A 21,152-nucleotide genomic window follows, 5' to 3' on the forward strand; every position below is an offset into this window, starting at 1 on the left:
GTCAGGAGAGAAACAAGTAAGGCAACAGACTCTTTATTTAATGTGGTTTAAAATACATCAAAATCAAGTCCCTGGCTGTTGTGAATACCAAAAGGAGACAAAAAAGCTGCCAGTGCAGCTTGAAACAAGTCTGAGTGGCCGGGCTGGGCCATAAGGAAAGCAGTTACAGGGACAGAAAGCAGCCCCCTTCCCCCAGGAAGGGCAAGAGGAGCAGGTGCCTGGCTGTCCCTGGGGTGACCACCTCTGTGCTGTGCAAGGAGGAAGGGCTGAGGCAGCAGCTGGAGAATCAGCTCAGCAGGCCTTGGCCCTCCCCCGTGGACACCAGGCAGCTCCACTGGCCTCCGGGTCAGCCCTCAGGGCCACTGTGATGGGGTGGAGGAGGGTTAAATAACCATCTTTACAGAAATAACATTCTCCTACAGAAAGTGCCTGAGCTCAGCCCATGGTCCGATAACCTCATGGAAAACAAACAACAAATAAAAAAAAAGTGCTGCTGACACCTCTCAGAATCTGGTGGACATGAAGCTCTCAGCTGGACAAGGCCCTGAAAACAACTTACTGTTAGCAGAGCCATGGGCTCTTGAGCTTCACCTGCTGTGGTCCCCTGGAGGAAAAGCTAGCAATATAAGAAACCAACACAGATCTTGGTCCTAAAACTGAGGTCACAAGTGTGGGACCCACCCGGGTGAGGAAGGCACTGGCCTTCACTCAAGGATAGGCACCTCCCCTGCATCTGGCCCAGGACCTGGGCTACTTTGGAAAGCAGAAGCAGAGCAGCTGTAGTGATTGGCTGATTTGGTCAATGAAGAGAAGAAAAAGGTAGGGACTCTCATCTGCAGACTGGCCTGAAGGTCTAGACATGGATGGAGCTGTGAGCAAAGGCTGCACCTTGCCTGGGGCCCACATTCCTGACCTGGGAAACCCAGCTGGGGCCACCTGCTCACTGTGGCCTCCTACACCACCACACTGGGATCCAGCAGCTACAGTCCCTCCACGGGCTTTAAGAGGTAGCTGAAGTGTGAGTCAGGCAATTATGTGGGCCACTGTAGGCCTTTCCCCTCTCTTCAAGGGGGAAGGTGCATACCTCTGCCTCCTCCCTGCACCTCTCTCGCCTAGCAAACACTCTGTGGGGTTGGCAGCTCTTGTACCAGCTTAGCCTGGCACACGGGCTGGGGTAGGGAAAAGGCCCTACTGGAGCAGGAAGAGGCAAGGACTACTCCAGACAGAGGGATTCAAAGGGGAAGAAAAAGATCATGGGAAACACTTCACAGGACAGCAGTATCTCAGCCAGAGATGGCAGAGATCTCAACACTCACACAGCTGCTTGAGGGCACCTAGATGTGAAGGATACACCAGAGAATAGCAGGCAACTCTGATGCAGATCAGTGGTACCTGCCCTGGGGCAGAAGGAGAAATGGTGTGCCATTCATTTGCCATCTCTGGTCTCAGTCACACATGATTCAGTACTTAACATTCTTTGTGAACCAACTTATCTGAGAGATTTAAGGTAAGGGCTAAAAGAGTGGGCTAGGTATGGAAGATGAAGGGACCTGCAGGACAATGAACTAGCTTCAAAGAAAAACAGCAAGAAGCAAAGCCCTAACCATCCTATCCATCTTGGTCTGAGTCATTCTATTGTCCCAGAAAACTGCTTTGCACAAACACTGGCTAATACCCTGGCAAGTTTGCAACAGCAGAACATTCAGCATATAGAATGGCTCTACACAGTACATAGTAGTTATGTACTGGAGTGGGGGGAGAACAGGACACAGAAGCAACTGTCTGCAGCCATTTTATGTGCCATTCCGGGGCCCAGTCAATAGTTCAATTTCATTTCTTACCTGTTAGACAACAGCTATGGGCTCCCACACAGGAAGAAGTAGAATCCCCAAGGACAGGCAGGGAGGTGCCAGGAAATGGAATCAGGACAAATCTTGAGGATTGCACATGTGGGGGTGGGGGCAGGAAGCAGAAAAACCCATGAAGCCAAAGAGGCAGCCGGACCTGGGGCCCAGAAACTGCTGCATGGAGACGGTGCTGATGGGAACTGGTGGTGGCCTCTCAGGACTGAAACCCACAGGTAAGCTTGTGGCAAAGCCATCAGAAGCCCTTTCCTTTCTTTTACAACAAACAACCTGATCTCACCAAACAGGAAACCTCAGCATCAAGACGGCAAAGGAGCCAAGTGGGGTGGTGAAGGAGGTGGGACACTGGAGACCAGGCACCCAGGCACCACTGCCACAGCACCCCTCTTCCTTGGAAGGTCCTCAATACAAACACTGTCATGTGCAAAAAAAAAAAAAAAAAGAGAGAAAAAAAGGAAAAAAAAAAAGAAAAAACACCTTCAGAAATAATCCTTTGGGTGATCTCTTGTCAATCATTTGTGCAGGCTAGAGAGGCACCTGTGAATGATAAGGCTACTGAGAAGCATCATTGGCCTGGTCCTGGCACTACCAAAGGGCAGGGGAAGCGATGCCCAAGGGGCTCCTGACCAGCACATCATCCCACACAAAAACATTCTCCAGGTCCCTTGTTCTAGGCAGGAAATCCCCAGCTCTGAGCACCCTGCCAGGGAGCTGCCTGGGGACACCTTTTCCAGGTCTAGAGAATCAAAGGAGCCTCCAGAGCAGCTAGGAGGGCCTGAGCTGCCCAAGCAAGCCCTGCTCACAAGAGAAATGCAGTCAAGACCTGGGTGTATAACTTGTCTTGAGCTCTGAAGGGCAGGGAGGGGTCTGAGCCTCAAATCAGGCAGAGAAATGCTCAAGTCACTTCTCCTGCCAACTCACTGTGATGGCAGCTACAGATGACAGCCCCTCTCAAGACTCTTCAGCTCACAGAGGAGCCACTGACTTCATCTGTACACACCCCCATCCCCAATGCAAGCCCACTGTACACTTACAGGTATAAATGCATTTGCAAGGCCTTGCAAAATGCCCTATGTACGTAAAACTGACCCACAAAATCCAAAATTGCAAGTGCCAGATGCCAACCAGGTCAGAACATCCTGGCTTCAGCAATGGGCTGCTGAGCATGGGAGCCTTTTATGGGCCAGGCCTGGCTGGGCTGCCGCTCCCTTCCCAGCATGACCCAACACCAGGCTCTCTAGGCCCTGGCGGAGGTGGGCTCTTGAGGCCCAGTCTGGCCTGATGCTTCTGTGCTCGGTGCTCCTGGGTAGCAAGGCGCTTCTGTGACCCTGGGGGAGCTGGGTGCTTGAGCCCCAGGCCCCTCTGGCCTCCTCTCAGGGCCACTGTCAGTGAGGGAGCCCTGGCCACCAGCACTCAGGTCCTGTACCCTCTTGTTCAGGTCATTGCGCTCTGTCTGCAGCGCCCGGCACAGCTTCTCCAGCCGTTGGATTTTTACCTGCAGGCCCTCCAGTTCTTTATCCCGGACTGTTTTCTAGGGAGAGAAATGAGACCTTCAGTGCCGTGCCCCATCAACCTCCCACTTACCATCACCACTTGGCGGCAAACACTTTAACAAGGCTGGGAGCAGACCGAGTCCAAAGCTGGCCCCCTCTAGGAAACAGTCCTAGTTGAAGCCATGACTAGGCTGTCAGGTGGGGCAGCGTGGTGCAGAAAAGGGGCACGGCTTGGCGATAATGTATTCCTCCATTTATCTACCACGTGACCTTGGCAAAGGACTTGGCTTTTGAGCCTGTCTCATCTGTAAAACAGGACTACTAATACCATCCTCAGAGCTCAAGAGAAGGTTCAACAAACAACGTACCTAAAAACATTCAGCAGCAAAAAGAAAAAAAAAAAAAACCCAAAAACTTTCAGCAAGGTCTGGCTTGCAGTTGCTGCTCCATCAGTTAGTTCCTTTCTTCTACATTACAAGCCATGAAATCACAAATTACCTGGGCTGCTTTACATGTAAACCAGGCACATCACTGGCACGCGTTTTTTCTGCTCTTTTATTCCTTTCTTCCATTTGCTCCCTTCACTCCCACTGGAGACCTACCACTGGGCTCACCACCTCCCATAGGGAGAGAACAGCATTAACTTTGGACTTGGACATTGTGTGCAAATCTGACCTCTACCTCATGCTAGCTGTGTCACTGATGGGTAGAACATACAGGAAAGGGCCTGATATGCGCTAAGTGCACACCCCCACCCTGGCTGCAGATCACAGAGAGCCCACCTCCTCAGCCATCTCAAGCAGGGCCTTGTTGCTGCTCTCCCACCGGGACCGGTACATGGTGGTTTCTTTCTCCAGCTTCTTGATCTTCTTAGTCATCTAGGTTATGTGACAGACAGAAGGAAATGGTCAGAGCTGGCCTCTCCAAGGCCTGTGTCTCCAAGGTGGGGACTGCACCTGTGTCTCCAAGGTGGGGACTGATTGATCCCAAGGTGCAAGGCATTACAGGGTGCAGTCAATGTCCTCTGTGCCACCTCACCACCAGGAAGTCACAGGTGTCCACCACCAATAACAAGAAATGGTAAGGGGCCAGGCATGGTAGCTCACGCCTATAATCCCAGCACTTTGGGAGGCCAAGGCAGGCAGATCACTTGAGGCCAAGAGTTCAAGACCAGGCTGGCCAGCATGGTGAAACCCCGTCTCTACTAAAAATACAAAAAAAAAAAAAAAAAAAAAAAATTAGCCAGGCATGGTGGCACGCGCCTGTAATTCCAGCTAGTCAGGAGGCTGAGGCAGGAGAATCACTTGAACCCGGGGGGCAAAGGCTGCAATGAGCTGAGATCATGCTACTGCGCTCCAGCCTGGGCAACAGGGCAAGTCTCCATCTCAAAAAACAACAACAACAACAAAAAAAACCAAACAAAAACCCCCCAAAAAACAAACAAACAAAAGAAATAAGACTGCCCCATTCGCCGGGACAACCTGGGGTGTATATATACCACTGATACTGCCTCGAGAGAGGAAAGGCTGTGAACCTTCCTAACAGCCCTGCCCTTGAGACACCCCAGATGGGAGCTTCCTGAAGGCATGCCCAACAATTTTGAATGAAGCAGCTTATGCCCCAGCAGCCATGCCTGGGCCTGGACCACAGTTACCTTTTCCATCTCCTGCTTGAATGTGGTGAATACCTCGCTGCTTTTGGAAAGTGTGTTCTGGAACTCCTCAAACTTCTCTGTGTATAGGGCAAGCTGGGGGAGAAAGCAGCCCACAGATAAGACTGGGTTTCTCTGGGAGGCACTCTGGTCAACACACTCAGACCCCTCCTTGACTCTCTGACCCAGTAATTCTATTGAGATACTATTTTTCCTTAAAACAAAGCAAAGCTATATATTTGGAAGGATATAATCAAAATGCTAAGCCTGGAAAGTAGGAGACTTAGGGTGACTTTTATTTTGCCTTTATGTTGATTTTCAAACTCTTCTGTTCCTACCTCCTCAAAGGCAATACATTTCTGAGCTACAAATGAAGTCCTCTGAGCCCACCTAACTACCTGGTCATCACCACATAGGTACTGTGCAGGTCCGGAGAGAACAAAGGCTCAACCAAGGTCTCATAGCAGCCAGGACATAGCCAGTCCTAGAATGAGGGTCCCATTTCACTACCCCCAGGATGGGGCCCAGTGAGGGGACCTTGAAGGCACAGGGTCAGGTTATATGCTCTCACCTGTTGCTTCAGGTGGGTCTCTTGCTGCTTCATCAGCTCACACATCCTCTGGGACTCTACTGCCTCTTTCAGGAGCTATTTCCAAGACAGAACCCCAGATCCTGTCAGAAGCCCCCAGGGGCTATGTTTGGTTTTTAGCCACAAGCACCAGACCCACTGAGGCTTCCTGCTCTCAGACTGGTACTCAAGGAATCTGTGCCTGGTCTGGCCAGACTTCTCCCATATAACCCAGCTATAAGCTGAGCCAGAGCCCAACCTGCCTCCTCCCACACCCCCACCCCAACCCTGGGGCCTGAGCCTCACAAAATCCTTCTCCCGCTGGTGCCGCTCTTCTGCCTCCTTTAGCATCTCCTGGGCCTGCTGGAGCTTGGCATCCACCAGCTGCTGTTGTAGGTCCTTGTGTTTGAAGACTTTGTCGATATGCTGCAACAAAGATGGTGGGAGCAGTCGGCTTGTCAGGCACTCCCTTTCTCAGGGTGGCCCCACAGCCACAGACCAGGGCACTTTGCCCAGCCCCCCATCTCAATCTGATATGATGGACTCCCATGTGTACCACACAACATGGGCCCCAAGTCTCTGGAAGGTCAGCTTTCCAACCTCACATCATTTCTCTCCCAGTAAGTCAGACCTTGGTAAGCACATGGTTTATGGATGGAATCTGCTCCCAAGAAGCCAAGCAATAAACACACTCAAATCTCTGACCCCAGTATTGATCACCTATGGGGCTGGAAGCCCTCACTTCTGTGTCCCTGATTCTCTTGTAAATGGGAAGAATGGGCAAAAACAATGCCTCTAAGAACATAACAGCCTAGCTCAGTTGGCAAAGACTTGCCATACCTAGGCAAAGACTAGACATGTGCATCCCCAAGGAATGGCTGTCCTGCCTACTAGAGGAGCGCTGGAGACCTGTGTCAGGTGAGAGAGAAGGGATGGAGAGAAGGTGAAGGACTCAGGTGCTACTTCAAAGGTAAAATCAACTGGACTTGCTGAAATAAGGGAAAATAACTCCATTTTTTTGGATGGGGAAGGGAAGGTGCCTAGCAGGTAAGTCCAGTTTGGGTATGATGAAAGTCCCTGTGTCTGTCTGGGGAGGGCTGTAAATGCAAAGCAGCAGGGCCTGATGTCCTGCATCTCCTTCTCCACAGGTAGTAGTAAGTCTTTTTTTGCCTTGGCGGGGAGAGAAAACGGGGGTATTCAGATTCTTGAAGTTCGTGTCTCACTATAGTGGCCCAGGAAGCCTCTATGTCTCAGCGCTGAGGGATAAGAACCAAACCAACTCCCCTCAAACCAAACAAGCAGCTTTGTTCCCAGAGGAGGAAGTATGGCAAGGAAAGGGGTGGGTCAGGGGAGTGCCCTCTAGGTCCTGCACACACGATCATCACTTTGGCCTATGAACCTAAGAGGGCAGATCTTCCCGGTCTCACCCACTGCCACACCCCAGGGGCTAGGAAAGGGCCTAATCCAGAGCAGGTCCTCTGCCAGCCCTGTAAGGGGGCTGCAGGTCTCCCTTCTCATGATGAGAACGTGCCCAGAACAGCCAGGTGACTGGCATGGAAGATCCAAAGATTCAAGTGCCTGGGGTGGCAGCCAACACAGTGACAAAGGGAGTGACATCCTGCATTTTTTTTTTTTTTTTTTTTGAGATGGAGTCTTGGTGTGTCACCCAGGCTAGAGTGCAGTAGCACAATCTTGGCTCATTGCAACCTCCGCCTCCTGGGTTCAACAAATTCTCCTGCCTCAGCCTCCCGAGTAGCTGGGACTACAGCCGTGCACCACCACACCTGGCTAATTTTTTGTATTTTTAGTAGAGACAGGGTTTCACCATGTTGGCCAGGCTGGTCTTGAACTCCTGACCTCAGGTGATCCGCCCGCTTTGGCCTCCCAAAGTGTTGGGATTACAGGCATGAGCCACCACACCCGGCCTGATAAATTCTGCCTTTTAAGTGGCAGGAGCAGCAAGGAATCAGTGGACACAGTCTCTGGAGTCCATCACTGATCACAGGTACAGCCCCTCCCCTGCAATTCCAAATTCTACAAAGCTCTGAAAATGGAAATTGTCACAGCTGGCAGCCAGACTTGACCTACATCATTGTAAGCCCATAATGTAGGTGAGTATTTGGAAGTTCTACTGCATAAACACATTAATGTGTCTGGCTTCCCCAAGGCCCTGCTGAGGGTGCTATATAACACACAGTCCATATATGTACCTCCATTCTAAAATGTGGATAGTTCTAATTCCAAAAGCTGCCTGGCCCAGTCGTTTGGGACAAGGCACTGTGGACCTGGGGCTGTGTGGCTGTAAGTGAGCATCTTCTCCACACCTGTTTTTTATCTATAAGGAATAACATTACTCTCCTCCCAAGGAGGAGGAGGAAGAAAGGGAGAATGGGATGAATCCTGAAAAGGTACTGTCCCAGTGCCTAGCACACACTCAAAACCTCACAATTTCTGGGCCATGACTGCTGTCCCTGATACCCTTACCTCCTCTCGCAGCTCATACTGCTCAATCAGCTTCTTGAGCCTCTCGGCCAGCTCCATGTTCTCTTGGCGCAGCTTGGAGTTGCGCTCATTGTGCTGTTCCATCTGCAGCTGAATGTCATTCAGTGTCACCTGGAAGTGCGAGGTCACCTCCTTGCGCTTCTCCTCCTCCTCCCGGGCCCGCTGCACACCTTCTTCCTGGGCAAAGAAGTCAGCCCGACAGCCATCATCCACTGCTACCTTACAAGGGTCCCCCAGCTAGTCCACAGATGGTCTCTGCCAATAGCCCTCCCTGCTCCCAAAGTGAGGAGTAGCCAGACTCCAGGATGTTGTGCAATGCGGGTTCCAATGGGCTCCTCTGTATATCAGGTGACATCAAGTGAGATTCTCCCCCTAGAAAAATGCAGGTACATGGCAGGCGCGGTGGCTCACGCCTGTAATCCCAGCACTCTGGGAGGCTGAGGTGGGCGGATCACGAGGTCAGGTGTTTGAGACCAGCCTGGCCAATATGGTAAAACCTCGTTTCTACTAAAAATAAAAAATTAGCCGGCGTGATGGCGAGCACCTGTGGTCCCAGCTGCTTGGGAGGCTGAGGCAGAGGAGTCATTTGAACCTGGGAGGCGGAGGTTGTGGTGAGCCAAGATCGCGCCACTGCACTCCAGCCTGGGTGATGGGCCACAGGGCAAGACTCTGTCCACACCCCCCCAAAAAAAAGAAAGAAAAAATGCAGGCACACATGCACACATGTAAGTGCTAAGTGCCGTTCTGAAGCAAGTCGGATCTCCTAAGGCCTATTCTTCCAGATTTCAGATTAATGTGCATTTGTCCCCTCTGTACCCCCAGAGACCAAGCTGTTAAAATTTAGTAACACCCAGGGTTTGCAAAGTTGTGCAGAATTAGGCACTCAACACTTTTGATGGGGGAGGCACACTGCCCCCTCACTGGAAGGCAATCCAGCAAAATCTATTAAAATGAAAAATCTGCATATACTGTGACCTAGCCATTTCACTTCCATGACTTATCCTACAGATAAGTTCTATATAACTGACCAGTGATAAATATAACAAGAATTTTCACTATAGTTCTATATGTAATAATGAGAAATTGTAAACAACCCCCAAAATGCTTTAACTAGGGCACTGATATAATATATCCATATAATGAGAAGATAGCCCTACACATACTGATAGGGAAAAACGTTATGTAAAGTGAAAAAAAGGCACAGGATATGAAATGGTACATGTATAATAATTTCATTCTAAAAACTACATGTAAGATTTTACATATAAAAAAGAAAGTTAAAAGGTTGTGTTTAAACTTGATGTAACCACAGACTGACCTCACCATAGAAGCAGCAGAACATGGGAAGGACCCAGGTTCCTGATTGACCAACCTCTGGGACGAGAGCTGCTTGTCAGAGCCAGGCCTCCGCTTACCAGGGGACTGCCATTTCACTGAGAAATACCGACGCCAGTGCATTATGGATTCTCTTAGTACTTTATCCTTCACCTTATCTAATACATGTCAAATGGTTACAAGTAGCACTCTCTTAATGTAAGGCATTATTGAGAAAGTGTATTTCTATGCCACAAGCCTGCACTACTTTTTTTTTTTTTTTTTGGGGGACACTGAGTCTCACTCTGTCGCCCAGGCTGTAATGCAGTGGTGCAATCTCGGCTCACTGCAACCTCAGCCTCCCGGGTGCAAGCAATTCTCGTGCCTCAGCCACCTGAGTAGCTGGGATTATAGACATGTGCCAGGACACTCGGCTAATTTTTGTATTTTTAGTAGAATGGGGTTTCACTACGTTGACCAGGTTGGTCTCAAACTCCTGGCCTCAAGTGAGCCATCCACCTCAGCCTCCCAAAGTGTTGGGATTACAGGTGTGAGCCACCGCACCCAGCCTTGCTTTTTTACACTGATTCCATGTTGAAATTGTAATGTTTTGGATATTGGGTTAAGTATATTACTAAAATTAATTTCACCTGTTTTTCAGTGGCCAGAAGCTTTTTAATCACTTATGTGGGCCACTGCGCCCGGCCCTAGCCTGCACTACTTTTTAAGAGAAAAGCCCACAAAAGAAACATTAAGTGGAAGTCAAGGAAACCAGAGTCACCTGTTCCAGGGGGCCCAGGCCTACCTTGAGGGAGCGGTTGTGCCGCTGCAGCTCACGGCATAGGCTCTCAAGCTTGCTGCGGGCCAGGACGGCCTTGCTGTGCTCACCGCGCAGGTGGTCCTTCTCTTGCACCAGCTGGCTCTGCTTTTTCTGCAGGAGCTTCATCTGCTTCTGTGAATTCCGGTGCTCCTCCAGCTGGGGACAGGGATAGGGAGGGCAGGTGAGCATCTTGTGGGGCCTTCCTGGTGGGGGGATCACTATGCAGGTCTAGGGTCTCCTGAGCTGCCCTGACCTGTACCCTCTCAGGCCAGGAGCGCTCTCATGGGCTGATGCTGTACCGGTGCTTACACGCTCCTCCCATGAACTCACAATAACCCCAAAGGCTCCACTGTAGGGACAGAGAAATGGTAACTCACTAGGGCAAGCAGGGGCCACACAGCCAGCAGATGCCAATTCCTATTCCAGCTCTGACTCTGGGCCACTAGAGCCACTTCAAGCTGTTGCATTTCCCCAACTTGCTGGACACTCATGCCCAAGGATGAGACCATCTGCTACCGTACCTTGTGCCTATTAACAGACAGACCCCCATCGCTCCCTCACATTCCTTCAGAACGTTGGCACTGGGTTCATCAGCGCTCTCCCCAACACAATTACTTTTCTCATTTGTGGCCACTTCAGTATCAACAGATAATCCTTCTGACTCCCTGGCCTCACAGTCCATCACCTCTTCCACAAACCCACTCCTTTCCCCAGCTCAGTTCCCCTCCCATGACCCTATCCAGGCCTGTACAACAGAAATATAATGCAAACCACATAAGTAATTAAAAATATTCTACTGGCCGCACTAAAAAAGTAAAAAACAGGTGAAATTAATTTTAGTAATATATGTATTTAACCTAATATCCAAAACATTACAATTTCAACACGGAATCAATGTAAAAAAGTGAGGCCAGGAGCGGTGGCTCATGCCTGTAATCCCAGCACTTTGGGAGGCTGAGGCAGGCGGATCACGTGAGGTCAGGAGTTCAAGACCAGCCTGGCCAACATGGTGAAACCCGGTTTCTACTAAAAAAAAAAATACAAAAAAGTAGCCAGTTTGATGGCATGCGCCTGTAATCCCAGTTACTCAGGAGGCTGTGAGGCAGGAGAATCGTTTGAACCTGGGAGCAGGACATCACGCCACTGCACTCCAGCCTGGATGACTGAGACACTCTCTCACAAAAAAGAGTGAGATGTTTTATATTCTTTGTTTTTGCTTAAGTCTTCAAAATCTGATGTGTATCTTACATTTACAGCACGTTCAAATTCAAACTGGCCACATGTCAATTAGCTAGAGACGAATTTATCTTGGACAGCGCAGATCTAGACTTTGTCACTACCAGACAGCACACCTACTATCTCAATTTCCAGCATCCCCCAGGCCAGAACTACCATCACCTATCTTTTTAGCTCATTCCAATCAGTATCTGTGATCCTCAGAAAGTCTCTTACCCTATAGGACCTCCAATCCATTGACTCAACCATCCTTCCACTCTCCTTTAAAATAACTACATTACCTGGCTTGGATTTCTTACACCCTCAACTCTCTTGGCCCTTCCCCAGTAGTACTGCAACCCTAGTAAAGCACCTTCCTGCTTTACACCAGTACTAAAACAACCCGACTTGAAGAGTCTCACTTTAAATTCATGGCCACCAAGTTCAGGAAGACCAGCAATCCCAATACAATGCATATGCTATTCACACTCCTCTCCTTCCAGACAACTATTTCATCGTTCTCATCAAATCACAAAACACAGAAGAAACTAGAGAATCAGGGGCACAAGCTCCACATCTGCCAGTCCACCTGCCCCGTCCTCTCCTCCAGTCACACAGACCTAGCCATGTGGTTACCACAGCCAAGCCCCCTTCTTGGGCACTGGGCCTCAGCTCCCCTCCTCTACTCACAACACCACTCTAGCAACTCATTTCCTCTCTTGCATCAGCAATTTTCCCCTGGCTGGATCACTCTAAAAGGGTGCTTATCTTCCTTATACCTTTTATTTAATCCTTACAAGAATGTCATTAGGCAGGTATGACATTCCCCATTTTACAGATGAGTAAAGTTCCTTACAGGAAAATATTAATAAATGTGTGTGGAATTAATTAATTTTAAAATAAATACTTAGAGGCCAGGCGCAGTGGCTCACACCTGTAATCCCAGCACTTTGGGAGGCTGAGACGGGTGGATCACGAGGTCAAGAGATCGAGACCATCCTGGCCAACATGGTGAAACTGTCTCTACTAAAACATACAAAATTTAGCCAGGCATGGTGACATGCACCTGTAATCCCAGCTACTGGGGAGGCTGAAGCAGGAGAATCGCTTGAACCTGGGAGGTGGAGGTTGCAGTGAGCCGAGATTGCGCCTCTGCACTCCAGCCTGGCGACGGAGCGAGACTCTGACTCTGAATAAATAAATACATAGGCTAGGCGCGGTGGCTCAAGCCTGTAATCCCAGCACTTTGGGAGGCCAAGGCAGGCGGATCACGAGGTCAGGAGATCGAGACCATCCTGGCTAACACGGTGAAACCCCGTCTCTACTAAAAAAAAAAAAATAGCCTGGCATGGTGGCGGGCGCCTGCAGTCCCAGCTACTCGGGAGGCTGAGGCAGGAGAATGGCATGAACCCAGAAGGCGGAGCTTGCAGCGAGCCAAGATCGTGCCACTGCACTCCAGCCTGGGCGACAGAGCAAGACCCCGTCTCAAAATAAATAAATAAATACATACACACATACATACATACACAGGCTGTGACCATCAATGGATAAATCTGTTAGTTCAAATCCTGACTGGGGACCTGATGATGGAAGAATCTGGCTGCCCCACCCCCAACCCACTGAACAATGTTACAACAGAGTGGGAAGAGCATGCTTTGCATTTATTGTGATGGAACATGAAGTACTTATGAAGAATTCTTGTCAAAAAGTTGAAGCTGAATTGGATCAAGCTTTAGAGCTAACTTCTACTTCACTTAAAGGCACTAGGAGGTAAAGAAGTAAAATGATACAACAGAGATGACAAAGCTAGAAGGGGACATCCTACAAGACAGCTAGTCTAGTTTCTGTTAAAAGTCAATGTCATGGAGAATATGAGGAGGCAGTGACAAGAGGACTGCTCTGGAGTAAAAGGAAAAAGTATCAAGTGACTAGTGTTAGTTTTATTAACTGTGATAATGGCTCTATGCATCTGTATTTGAGGAAGAAGCATCAAGATCACAAGGTGCCTTGGACTCAGGCCAGGAGCAAGGGCTCTACCACCTTGGAATCATTCTTTGAGAAATTTATTTCAAGGAATATGCAGTTTCTCCTCTTGCTGCACAGCCCTGAAGAGGCTGGCTGGGAGTGATTCCCCATTTAACAGATAGTTCAGAGAAAAGCTGAACAGGAATTAAGCCACCTACCTGCCTCTGCACCCCCAACCCTACACCAGGTGGCATGCTGATTTTCCCAAGGCAGGGAAGGTGCCCGCGGAGGGGGGAACTGACCAGTTCAGCATACTTCTTGCACAGAGCAGCCAGCTTCTCCTCTGGGGTACTCAGAGTATTCAATGTCTGCATCAGCAACGTGATCTCCTTCCCTGCAAAGCACAGGAGCAAAGACATGCACCCCCTTCTCCAGGGGTCCCCTCCAGGCCTGGGCTCACACTCGTGAGTGCTGAAGATAGCCCTCCCCATCATACTTTATATTTTGCTTGTTGATTAGCTGCCTTCCTTGCCATAGGGACCAACTCAATCCTGCCCTCACTATAGCCCCAGTACTGTCCATAGTACCATCACAGAAGATATGCTCAACAAATGCTTATCAAATGAACGACTGTACCCTAGTGAAATCTCCTTAGTAGGCACCATTGGCAGGAGAAAAAAACTGCCTGCTCTATCAATAGAGGAAAGGTAACCCACTTATGAATTCAGGGCTACTGTTTCATACTGTTTCAATGCAAGGAAGGCCCACCCTCCTGATACAGGTAGGATCCAAAAAGGAATAGGTATCTTAGCCTCCTTGAGAAATACTAAACTCTTGTCAACAGAGTAGCCAAACAGTGAACTTTAAAATGAAGATACTTTCGGCCGGGCGAGGTGGCTCACGCCTGTAATCCCAGCACTTTGGGAGGCCGAGGCAGGCGGATCACGAGGTCAAGAGATCGAGACCATCCTAACATGGTGAAACCCCATCTCTACTAAAGACACACACAAAAAAATTAGCTTGGTGTGGTGGCATGCGCCTGTAGTCCCAGTTACTCTGGAGGCTGAGGTAGGAGAATCGCTTGAACCCAGGAGGTGGAGGTTGCAGTGAGCCCAGATCGCGCCACTGCACTCCAGCTTGGTGACAGAGCGAGACTCTGTCTAAAAAAAATTAATTAATTTAAAAAAAGGCAGGGTACGGTGGCTTACGCCTGTAATCCCAGCACTTTGGAAGGCCGAGGCGGGCGGATCACGAGGTCAGGAGATCGAGACCATCCTGGCTAACACAGTGAAACCCCGTCTCTACTAAAAAAAAAACAAAAAAATTAGCCGGGCGTGGTGGCAGGCGCCTGTAGTCCCAGCTACTCAGGAGGCTGAGGCAGGAGAATGGCGTGAACCCAGGAGGTGGAGCTTGCAGTGAGCCGAGATCGCGCCACTGCACTCCAATCTAGCAACAGAGCAAGACTCCATCTCAAAAAAAAAAAGAAAAAAAAGGGCAGGGTACGGTGGCCTGTAATCCCAGCACTTTGGGAGGCCCAGGCGGGCAGATCACGAGGTCAGGAGATCGAGACTATCCTGGCTAACACAGTGAAACCTTGTCTCTACTAAAAAAACAAAAAAATTAGCCAGGCATGGTGGCAGGCGCCTGTAGTCCCAGCTACTCGGGAGGCTGAGGCAGGAGAATGGTGTCAACCTGGGAGGCGGAGCTTGCAGTGAGCTGAGATCGCGCCAGTGCACTCCAGCCTGGGTGACAGAGCAAGACTCCATCTCAGTGGGGGGCGGGGGGGTGAAGAAGAAGATGATACTTTCCATGTATGTGACGCTAAGATTTTTTCTTTTTTTTTTTTTGAGATGGAGTCTCACCCTGTCACCAAGGCTGGAGTTCAATGGCATGATCTCAGCTCACTGCAACCTCTGCCTCACGGGTTCAAGTGATTCTCCTGCCTCAGCCTCCCAAGTAGCTGGGATTAAAGGCAAGTGCCACCACGCCCGGCTGATTTTTTGTATCTTTAGTAGAAACGGGGTTTCACCATGTTGGCCAGGCTGGTCTCAAACTCCTGACCTCATGATCTGCCTGCCCTGGCCTCCCAAAGTGCTGGGGTTACAGGTGTGAGCCACTGTGCCTAGCCGTCCCTAAGATTTTTGAAAGTTCCTCTTTAAAGTAAGATGATACATAAGGGGAAAAGGGAATAGGAATAAAACATGGATATAATGACACTCGACTTAGATTCTAGATTCTTTTTTTTTTTTGAGATGGAGTTTCACTCGTCACCCAGGCTGGATGTAGTGGCACAATCTCAGTTCACTGCAACCTCTGCCTCCCGGGTTCAAGCCATTCTCCTGCCTCAGCCTCCCAAGTAGCTGGGATTACAGGCATGTGCCAGCATGTCCAGCTAATTTTTGTATTTTTAGTAGAGACGGGATTTCATCATGTTGGCCAGGCTTTTCTCGAACTCCTGACCCTCAGATGATCCACCCACCTCGGCCTCCCAAAGTGCTGCAATTACAGGCGTGAGCCACTACACCCGGCCTAGACTCTTAAACATACATACCCTGCTGTAAAATGACTGTCACTGCCTATTTCCCATTGCCTGTGCCTGAGTCAGGGAGCCTTCCCTCTACCTCCCCAGAAGGGCCCAAGAGATCAGCAGCACGGAGACTGCAATTCGCAGGCATGTGTGCCAAATCCAACCCACGGATGGGTTTTGTTTGGCTCTTACCATTTTAGCTGCTAACTATGAAAAAATCTAGAGTTCTCACATAACTCTAGATTTCTGGCTTTTCTTCAAAAAAAAAAAAAAAAAAAAAAATAAGCCTGGCTGCACCCAGCCTGTAGTTTTGCCTGCTCTCAGTTGGATAGCTGAGAGCAACTAATCAGGAAGCAGTAAAGCCTCCATCTTCATGTGGCCCCATGGCCAGCCCAGCTTATGCAGATATTTGGGTTTTCAATTCTGGCCTAGTCTAATTTTCTTACTGTAAAGAGAAGTATAAACTAAGACCCAGAGAGGAGAAGGGCACACCCAAGGTCACACAGCAGGTAGTACTGGCTGGCAGAGGAGCCTACCCTGGCCTCCCGTCTCCATTTTCTCAAAGAGAGAACAGGTCCCATGCCAAGCTCCAGTTGCTCCAAAAGCCAGAAGGCTTTGTGCTGGGAACTCCTGCATCTCTCTATGCCGTGGCCCCCACATCCCTGGCTTTGGATTAGACTAGAGTGACTTGCTGCTCTGAGAAGTACCATTTTCCTTTGAATCCTGGCAGAACAGACTGGCCCAGAGAACGTCAAGTCCAAACTCCCTCTCCTCACCAGCTTCACAAAGAGCCGCCCTCTGCTCACCCAAACCCTTGGCTTTTTTCTTCTCCTGTGGCCTTCGGTGGTCTCGGTCTCCGACCTCGTCACTCTGCCGGATCTCTTCTGTGCTTGGATCCCCCTTGGAGGGTTCCTTCTCTCCATTGACTACTGGAGTTGGTTCAGGCTCCCCATTCCTTGCCACATAGGTCCGGGACTTCTCTGCATCTTCGGGTTCAGCCGGCTCACCCTGTGCCCCATCCTCGCCGGGGCCCCCCTGGTTATTGTCCACACAGTATGTGCTCAGTATGTCTTCCAATTGGCGGCTCAGCTCCTCAGAGACATCACGAAGGGCCCCAGACTGAGCCGTTTTGGCTTGAGCCCCTACAGCAGGAGAGGATGAGGGGTAGAGTGAGAAAGAAGACGATTATACCACTGGTTGGGATTTTTCAGGCCCAGCCAAACTCATCAGTTTGAGTTAAATGTTGCCTAACTTTTCTTTTTTTATAGAAACTGAGAAGCAAGAATGGAGTATCATTCAGCAAATCTAGTTCCTGTCAGAACTTAGATTCGAAACATCTTTTAAATCAAGAAATTATAGTAATTGTTGCTTAACTTCTTTAAGTCTGTTTACTTGTAAAATGACACAACTATTTCTCACTACCACCCGAACATATTTGTTAGATCACAAAAGTATGTAAAGCATCAGCACACAGGGATGGCAAGGAGCAACTTCTAGTCCATCTCCTTCCCCCCCACAAAACCATTTCTTGCCATTCAGATCATTCTAGAAATGCCTCAAACAGGAAGGGCAGTTAGCTGCTGGTGGCTGAGGTGTTTCTAACGGGACCTGGATTTCCTGACGGGGTGCCTCGTTTGGCTGCCACCTGACTTAATCCCGTCAGAGCTTCTCTCCAGAACTCTGTTCCTGTGCTTAGAGGGGGCAGCTGCGCCAACTCGCCAGAACGCAGGGGGGACCGCGGCCCCAGCACTGTCCTCTCATTCTACATCTCCTCCTCCCGGACAACCTGGCCTCGGCCTCTAAGTCCAGAAGCGAGGCCGACCCCACAGCTCCTCCCCCTGCCCGCTGGCAACGCAGAGCTGGCACACACCCTCTGGCTTCCGAGGAGCCTGGCTGCTGCCGGGACCTTCTGCTTCTACTGCAGGAGCCGCCTGGCTGGGCCGCTCCTGGGATCCCTCGGGTCCTGCTTCCGGTTGTCCTGGGCTGCTTTTTGGATTGGATTGTTTGGCAGCGCCGTTCTTTTTGTCTTGGTTCTTCATTGTGATGAGCGATGCTGGGTCAGGAGGAGATCCTTTAGAAACAAACACAGTTGCTATTTTCCAGACTTCGAAATTCTTCGCAGCCTGGATCAGAAATCCCCACAGCAGGAGCACAAAGCTTCTTAAAATAAACGGACCGGCAGGCCCGGGCGGAGGGCGCCAACGGCTCTCTGGTCTTGGCGGGTCAGGAGAGACCGGCGTGCCGGGGCAGGCTTTCGGGGCGCAGCTCCCACAGCGGGTGAGGGAAGAGGCCTCTTTTCTCCCTGGAGCCACTTCCCGGCACAACCGGCCCCCTCGCGGTAGGCCGGGCGCGGGATTGGCTCAGGGCCGGAGACTGACGTGGCGGGACTCCCGGTGCCGCCCCCGCCCCTCAGGCCCCACGTGCGCCCCCCGCGCGCGCAGCCACCCACGCCCCGCGCGCCCTCCAGCCGCGAAGCACGCCCGCGCATGCGCATATCCCCAGACAGCCCCCCGGCCCACGCGGGGAGTTGGCGTGATTTCCCTACAGGCCGAGAACATCCCGGCCCGCACACGCTCAAATAGTCTCGCCCACCGGCCGCCGCGGCACGTACCTCACCGCCGACGTCCGACGGCTTCCCCACCTCTGGCCTCGCACCGGAAACCCCGAGTAACTGCTGCCGGCCAGCCGCCTGCTCCCGCCTCAGCCAATCAATAGCCGGCGCCGGCGCGGAGCTTGCTGGGAAGGACGAACCGAGGGCGGCCTCGGAGGCGGGCGCGCCGGGAGGGTGGGGCAGGGAAAAGACTACGCGTCCCTCCTTACGCAGGGGCTAGCCGCAGATCACAAGGTGCATAAGAGACTAGTCCTGGGAGTCCAAAAGGAGCCCGTCATTCTGCACGAGTGCCCATGTCAACCTTGTTTCTATCTCGCAGAAGCTATGCTTCAACTCCCAAAGCCTTGCGCCTGGCTATTGTTTACTGCAGGCCTCCATCAAACCTTCCTCCCTGGCCGTGAACAAATGTGACTCCATCCAGGAACTCCGAGGACTCGGGAAGTGGGATAGAGTCCTGGGCTGAGACTCAGGAGACCCATACTCCAGTCCCAACTTCATCACGGATTTGCTGTGTGGCTGGATGTTCTTTTCTCTCTGTGGGCCTCAATGTCCTTCTTCCAAAGGAGGCTTTTAATAACAATAGCAGTTCCTTGAACGCTTACTGTGTGCTTTCCCACTATCTAATAGCTTGGTTCTCATAACCACTCATAGAAATAACTACTATCTGTTATCCCCATTTTACGGAAAAGGACGGTAAGAGAAAGGTTAGGTAACTTGTCCAAGGTCACATCGATAGTGAGTGGTTAAAACAGGGATTCAAAACTGGTAAGTCTGACACCAGCACACAGGTAATTACCTGGTCTTTCACCCAGAAGAAACACTACCACAGCAGGTTTCCCTGAGGCAGTCAAGGTAACTTGTGAAAGTAGGTCATATTTTCCCCTCTCCATTACCATTTTGGCAGTCAGTTCCTCAGAAAGGTGCTGAGTTAGGCTTCAGGCATATTCATGAGCCTTTTCTCTACCCCACACTCTACAAAGTCTCACTGGGGTTAAAGTAGAAAAAACCCCCACAATTCCCTACACGTGAGATCACAATTCTGTATCCCCATTGCTTCTGGATAATGAAATCAAACCCAACAATCCTTGTGCCTGGAATTTGAAGCCTAAGAGATTTGGCTTTTGCCAAACCCAAAATTTTTTGAGGCCCAGTTCAAAGGTCACTTCAGAGCCTTCCCAGTGCTCTGCAATCCGTACTTGCTCCCTAGGTCTGCAGAGTTCTGTTACAGCATTAGCAGTGAGGTGTTGAAATTACTATTTGCTTATAAGTCAGTGAATTTTGCAAGAACTGTTGGCTGAATAGTCTAGTCCCAGAGCCTCGCATCAGGCTGTGGGTAGAGAAAATTGTAAACTGTTGTGCTAATTGAGCGTTGGTTTAGGGCTGTTAGGATGTTAAATATTTCCCCCAAAGGCTCAGTGAAAGACTTCAGAGCAGTGCATGTTGGATTTCAGATTTTCAGATTGGGGAAGCTCAACCGGTAAAATTTGAGAAATTCCCAAATTCGAAACACTTCTGGTCCCAAGCATGTTGGATAAGAGATATTCAACTTTTAGTATAATGATGGAACTGAGGTTCAGAAAGGTTTGGAATCTAGGTGTCCTGAAACCAAGGCCCTGATTATTTCTAGAAAAGCATTCTGGAAATCTCTTGAGAAGGCACCATATAAATCAGGCCTTGATAGATTTCCATATAACAAGGGTGTTCTAGGTGAGAAAAAGAACATAAAAATGTATGCATGGGGTGAGGGGTAGAGGATGTTAGTAGAAGGGTCAACAATAGCCCAGAGGGGCCGGATGGGTAATGAGAACAGGCAAGAATAATTGACAGAAACATGGGTTAACAAGTTACTTCCTCCTTTGCTATAAACAAAATATAGCAACAATATTAGCACCTGCCAGATTGAGAGAGAGGTGGTGACTGCAGTAAAATACAGCAGCTCTTGCACATTGTTACCAAGCAGAAACTCAGGCCGGGTAGGGCCAGATTGTATTTTTCTGTTTTTTAGACAGGTTTTACTCAGCTGCTGGGGCTGGAGTGCAGTGATCATGATAGCTCACTGCAGACTCGACCACCTGGACTCAAGTGATCCTCTTGCCCCAGCCTCCCAAGTAGCTAGGATTACAGGTATGTGCCACCACAGCCAGCTAACTTTTAAATTTTTTTGTAGACACAGATCTCACTTTGCTGCCCAGGCTGGTCTTGAACTCCTGGCCTCAAGTGATCCTCCTACCTTGGCCTCCCAAAGGGTTGGGATTACAGGCATGAGCCACAGTGCTTGGCCTCTTTTTAAAAATGGACACTTCAGGACAGTCTTTTTCAAGACAGACATTTCTTGATTTTTTTTAAAAATGTTGGCAACTAATTCAAACTTAAACACACTCTGCCAAGCAAAATCTTCCTGTGGGTTCAGTCAACTTTCTCGCTGCTTGTCTGTAATCTCTGCTTTAGGAATTGATCTAAACTGAAGGGAGGAGTCTGTGAACTATTTGATCTTAAGAGGTTCAGGCTGGGCACGATGGCTCATGCCTGTAATCCCAGCACTTTGGGAGGTGGAGTCAGGCAGATCACCTGAGGTCAGGAGTTCAAGACCAGCCTGGCCAACGTGAAACCCTGTCTCTACT

General features: G+C 50.0%; 1 protein-coding gene across 2 annotated transcripts; it reads right to left on the reverse strand.

Annotated features, from left to right (window-relative positions):
* Positions 1-17: 17 nt before the first annotated feature.
* On the reverse strand, positions 18-19,119 carry TXLNA (taxilin alpha). Of its 2 annotated transcripts, XM_054464726.2 has the most exons (11): positions 18,532-19,119; positions 17,791-17,991; positions 16,727-17,062; positions 13,696-13,787; positions 10,199-10,369; positions 8,062-8,256; positions 5,884-6,003; positions 5,581-5,655; positions 5,013-5,105; positions 4,141-4,236; positions 18-3,396 (listed from the first exon to the last, which is right to left on the reverse strand). In XM_054464726.2, the coding sequence occupies exons 2-11, from the start codon at positions 17,957-17,959 to the stop codon at positions 3,103-3,105; spliced, it is 1,641 nt and encodes a 546-aa protein (XP_054320701.1). In that variant the 5' UTR covers positions 17,960-17,991; positions 18,532-19,119; the 3' UTR covers positions 18-3,102. The 2 variants fall into 2 exon arrangements, with proteins under 2 accessions (XP_054320701.1, XP_054320707.1); XM_054464732.2 differs by lacking the exon at positions 18,532-19,119 and having other exon boundaries at positions 17,791-18,495.
* Between the last annotated feature and the right edge of the window lie 2,033 nt (positions 19,120-21,152).

Source organism: Pongo pygmaeus, chromosome 1 (genome assembly GCF_028885625.2).
Source record: "Pongo pygmaeus isolate AG05252 chromosome 1, NHGRI_mPonPyg2-v2.0_pri, whole genome shotgun sequence".
Taxonomy (NCBI): domain Eukaryota; kingdom Metazoa; phylum Chordata; class Mammalia; order Primates; family Hominidae; genus Pongo; species Pongo pygmaeus.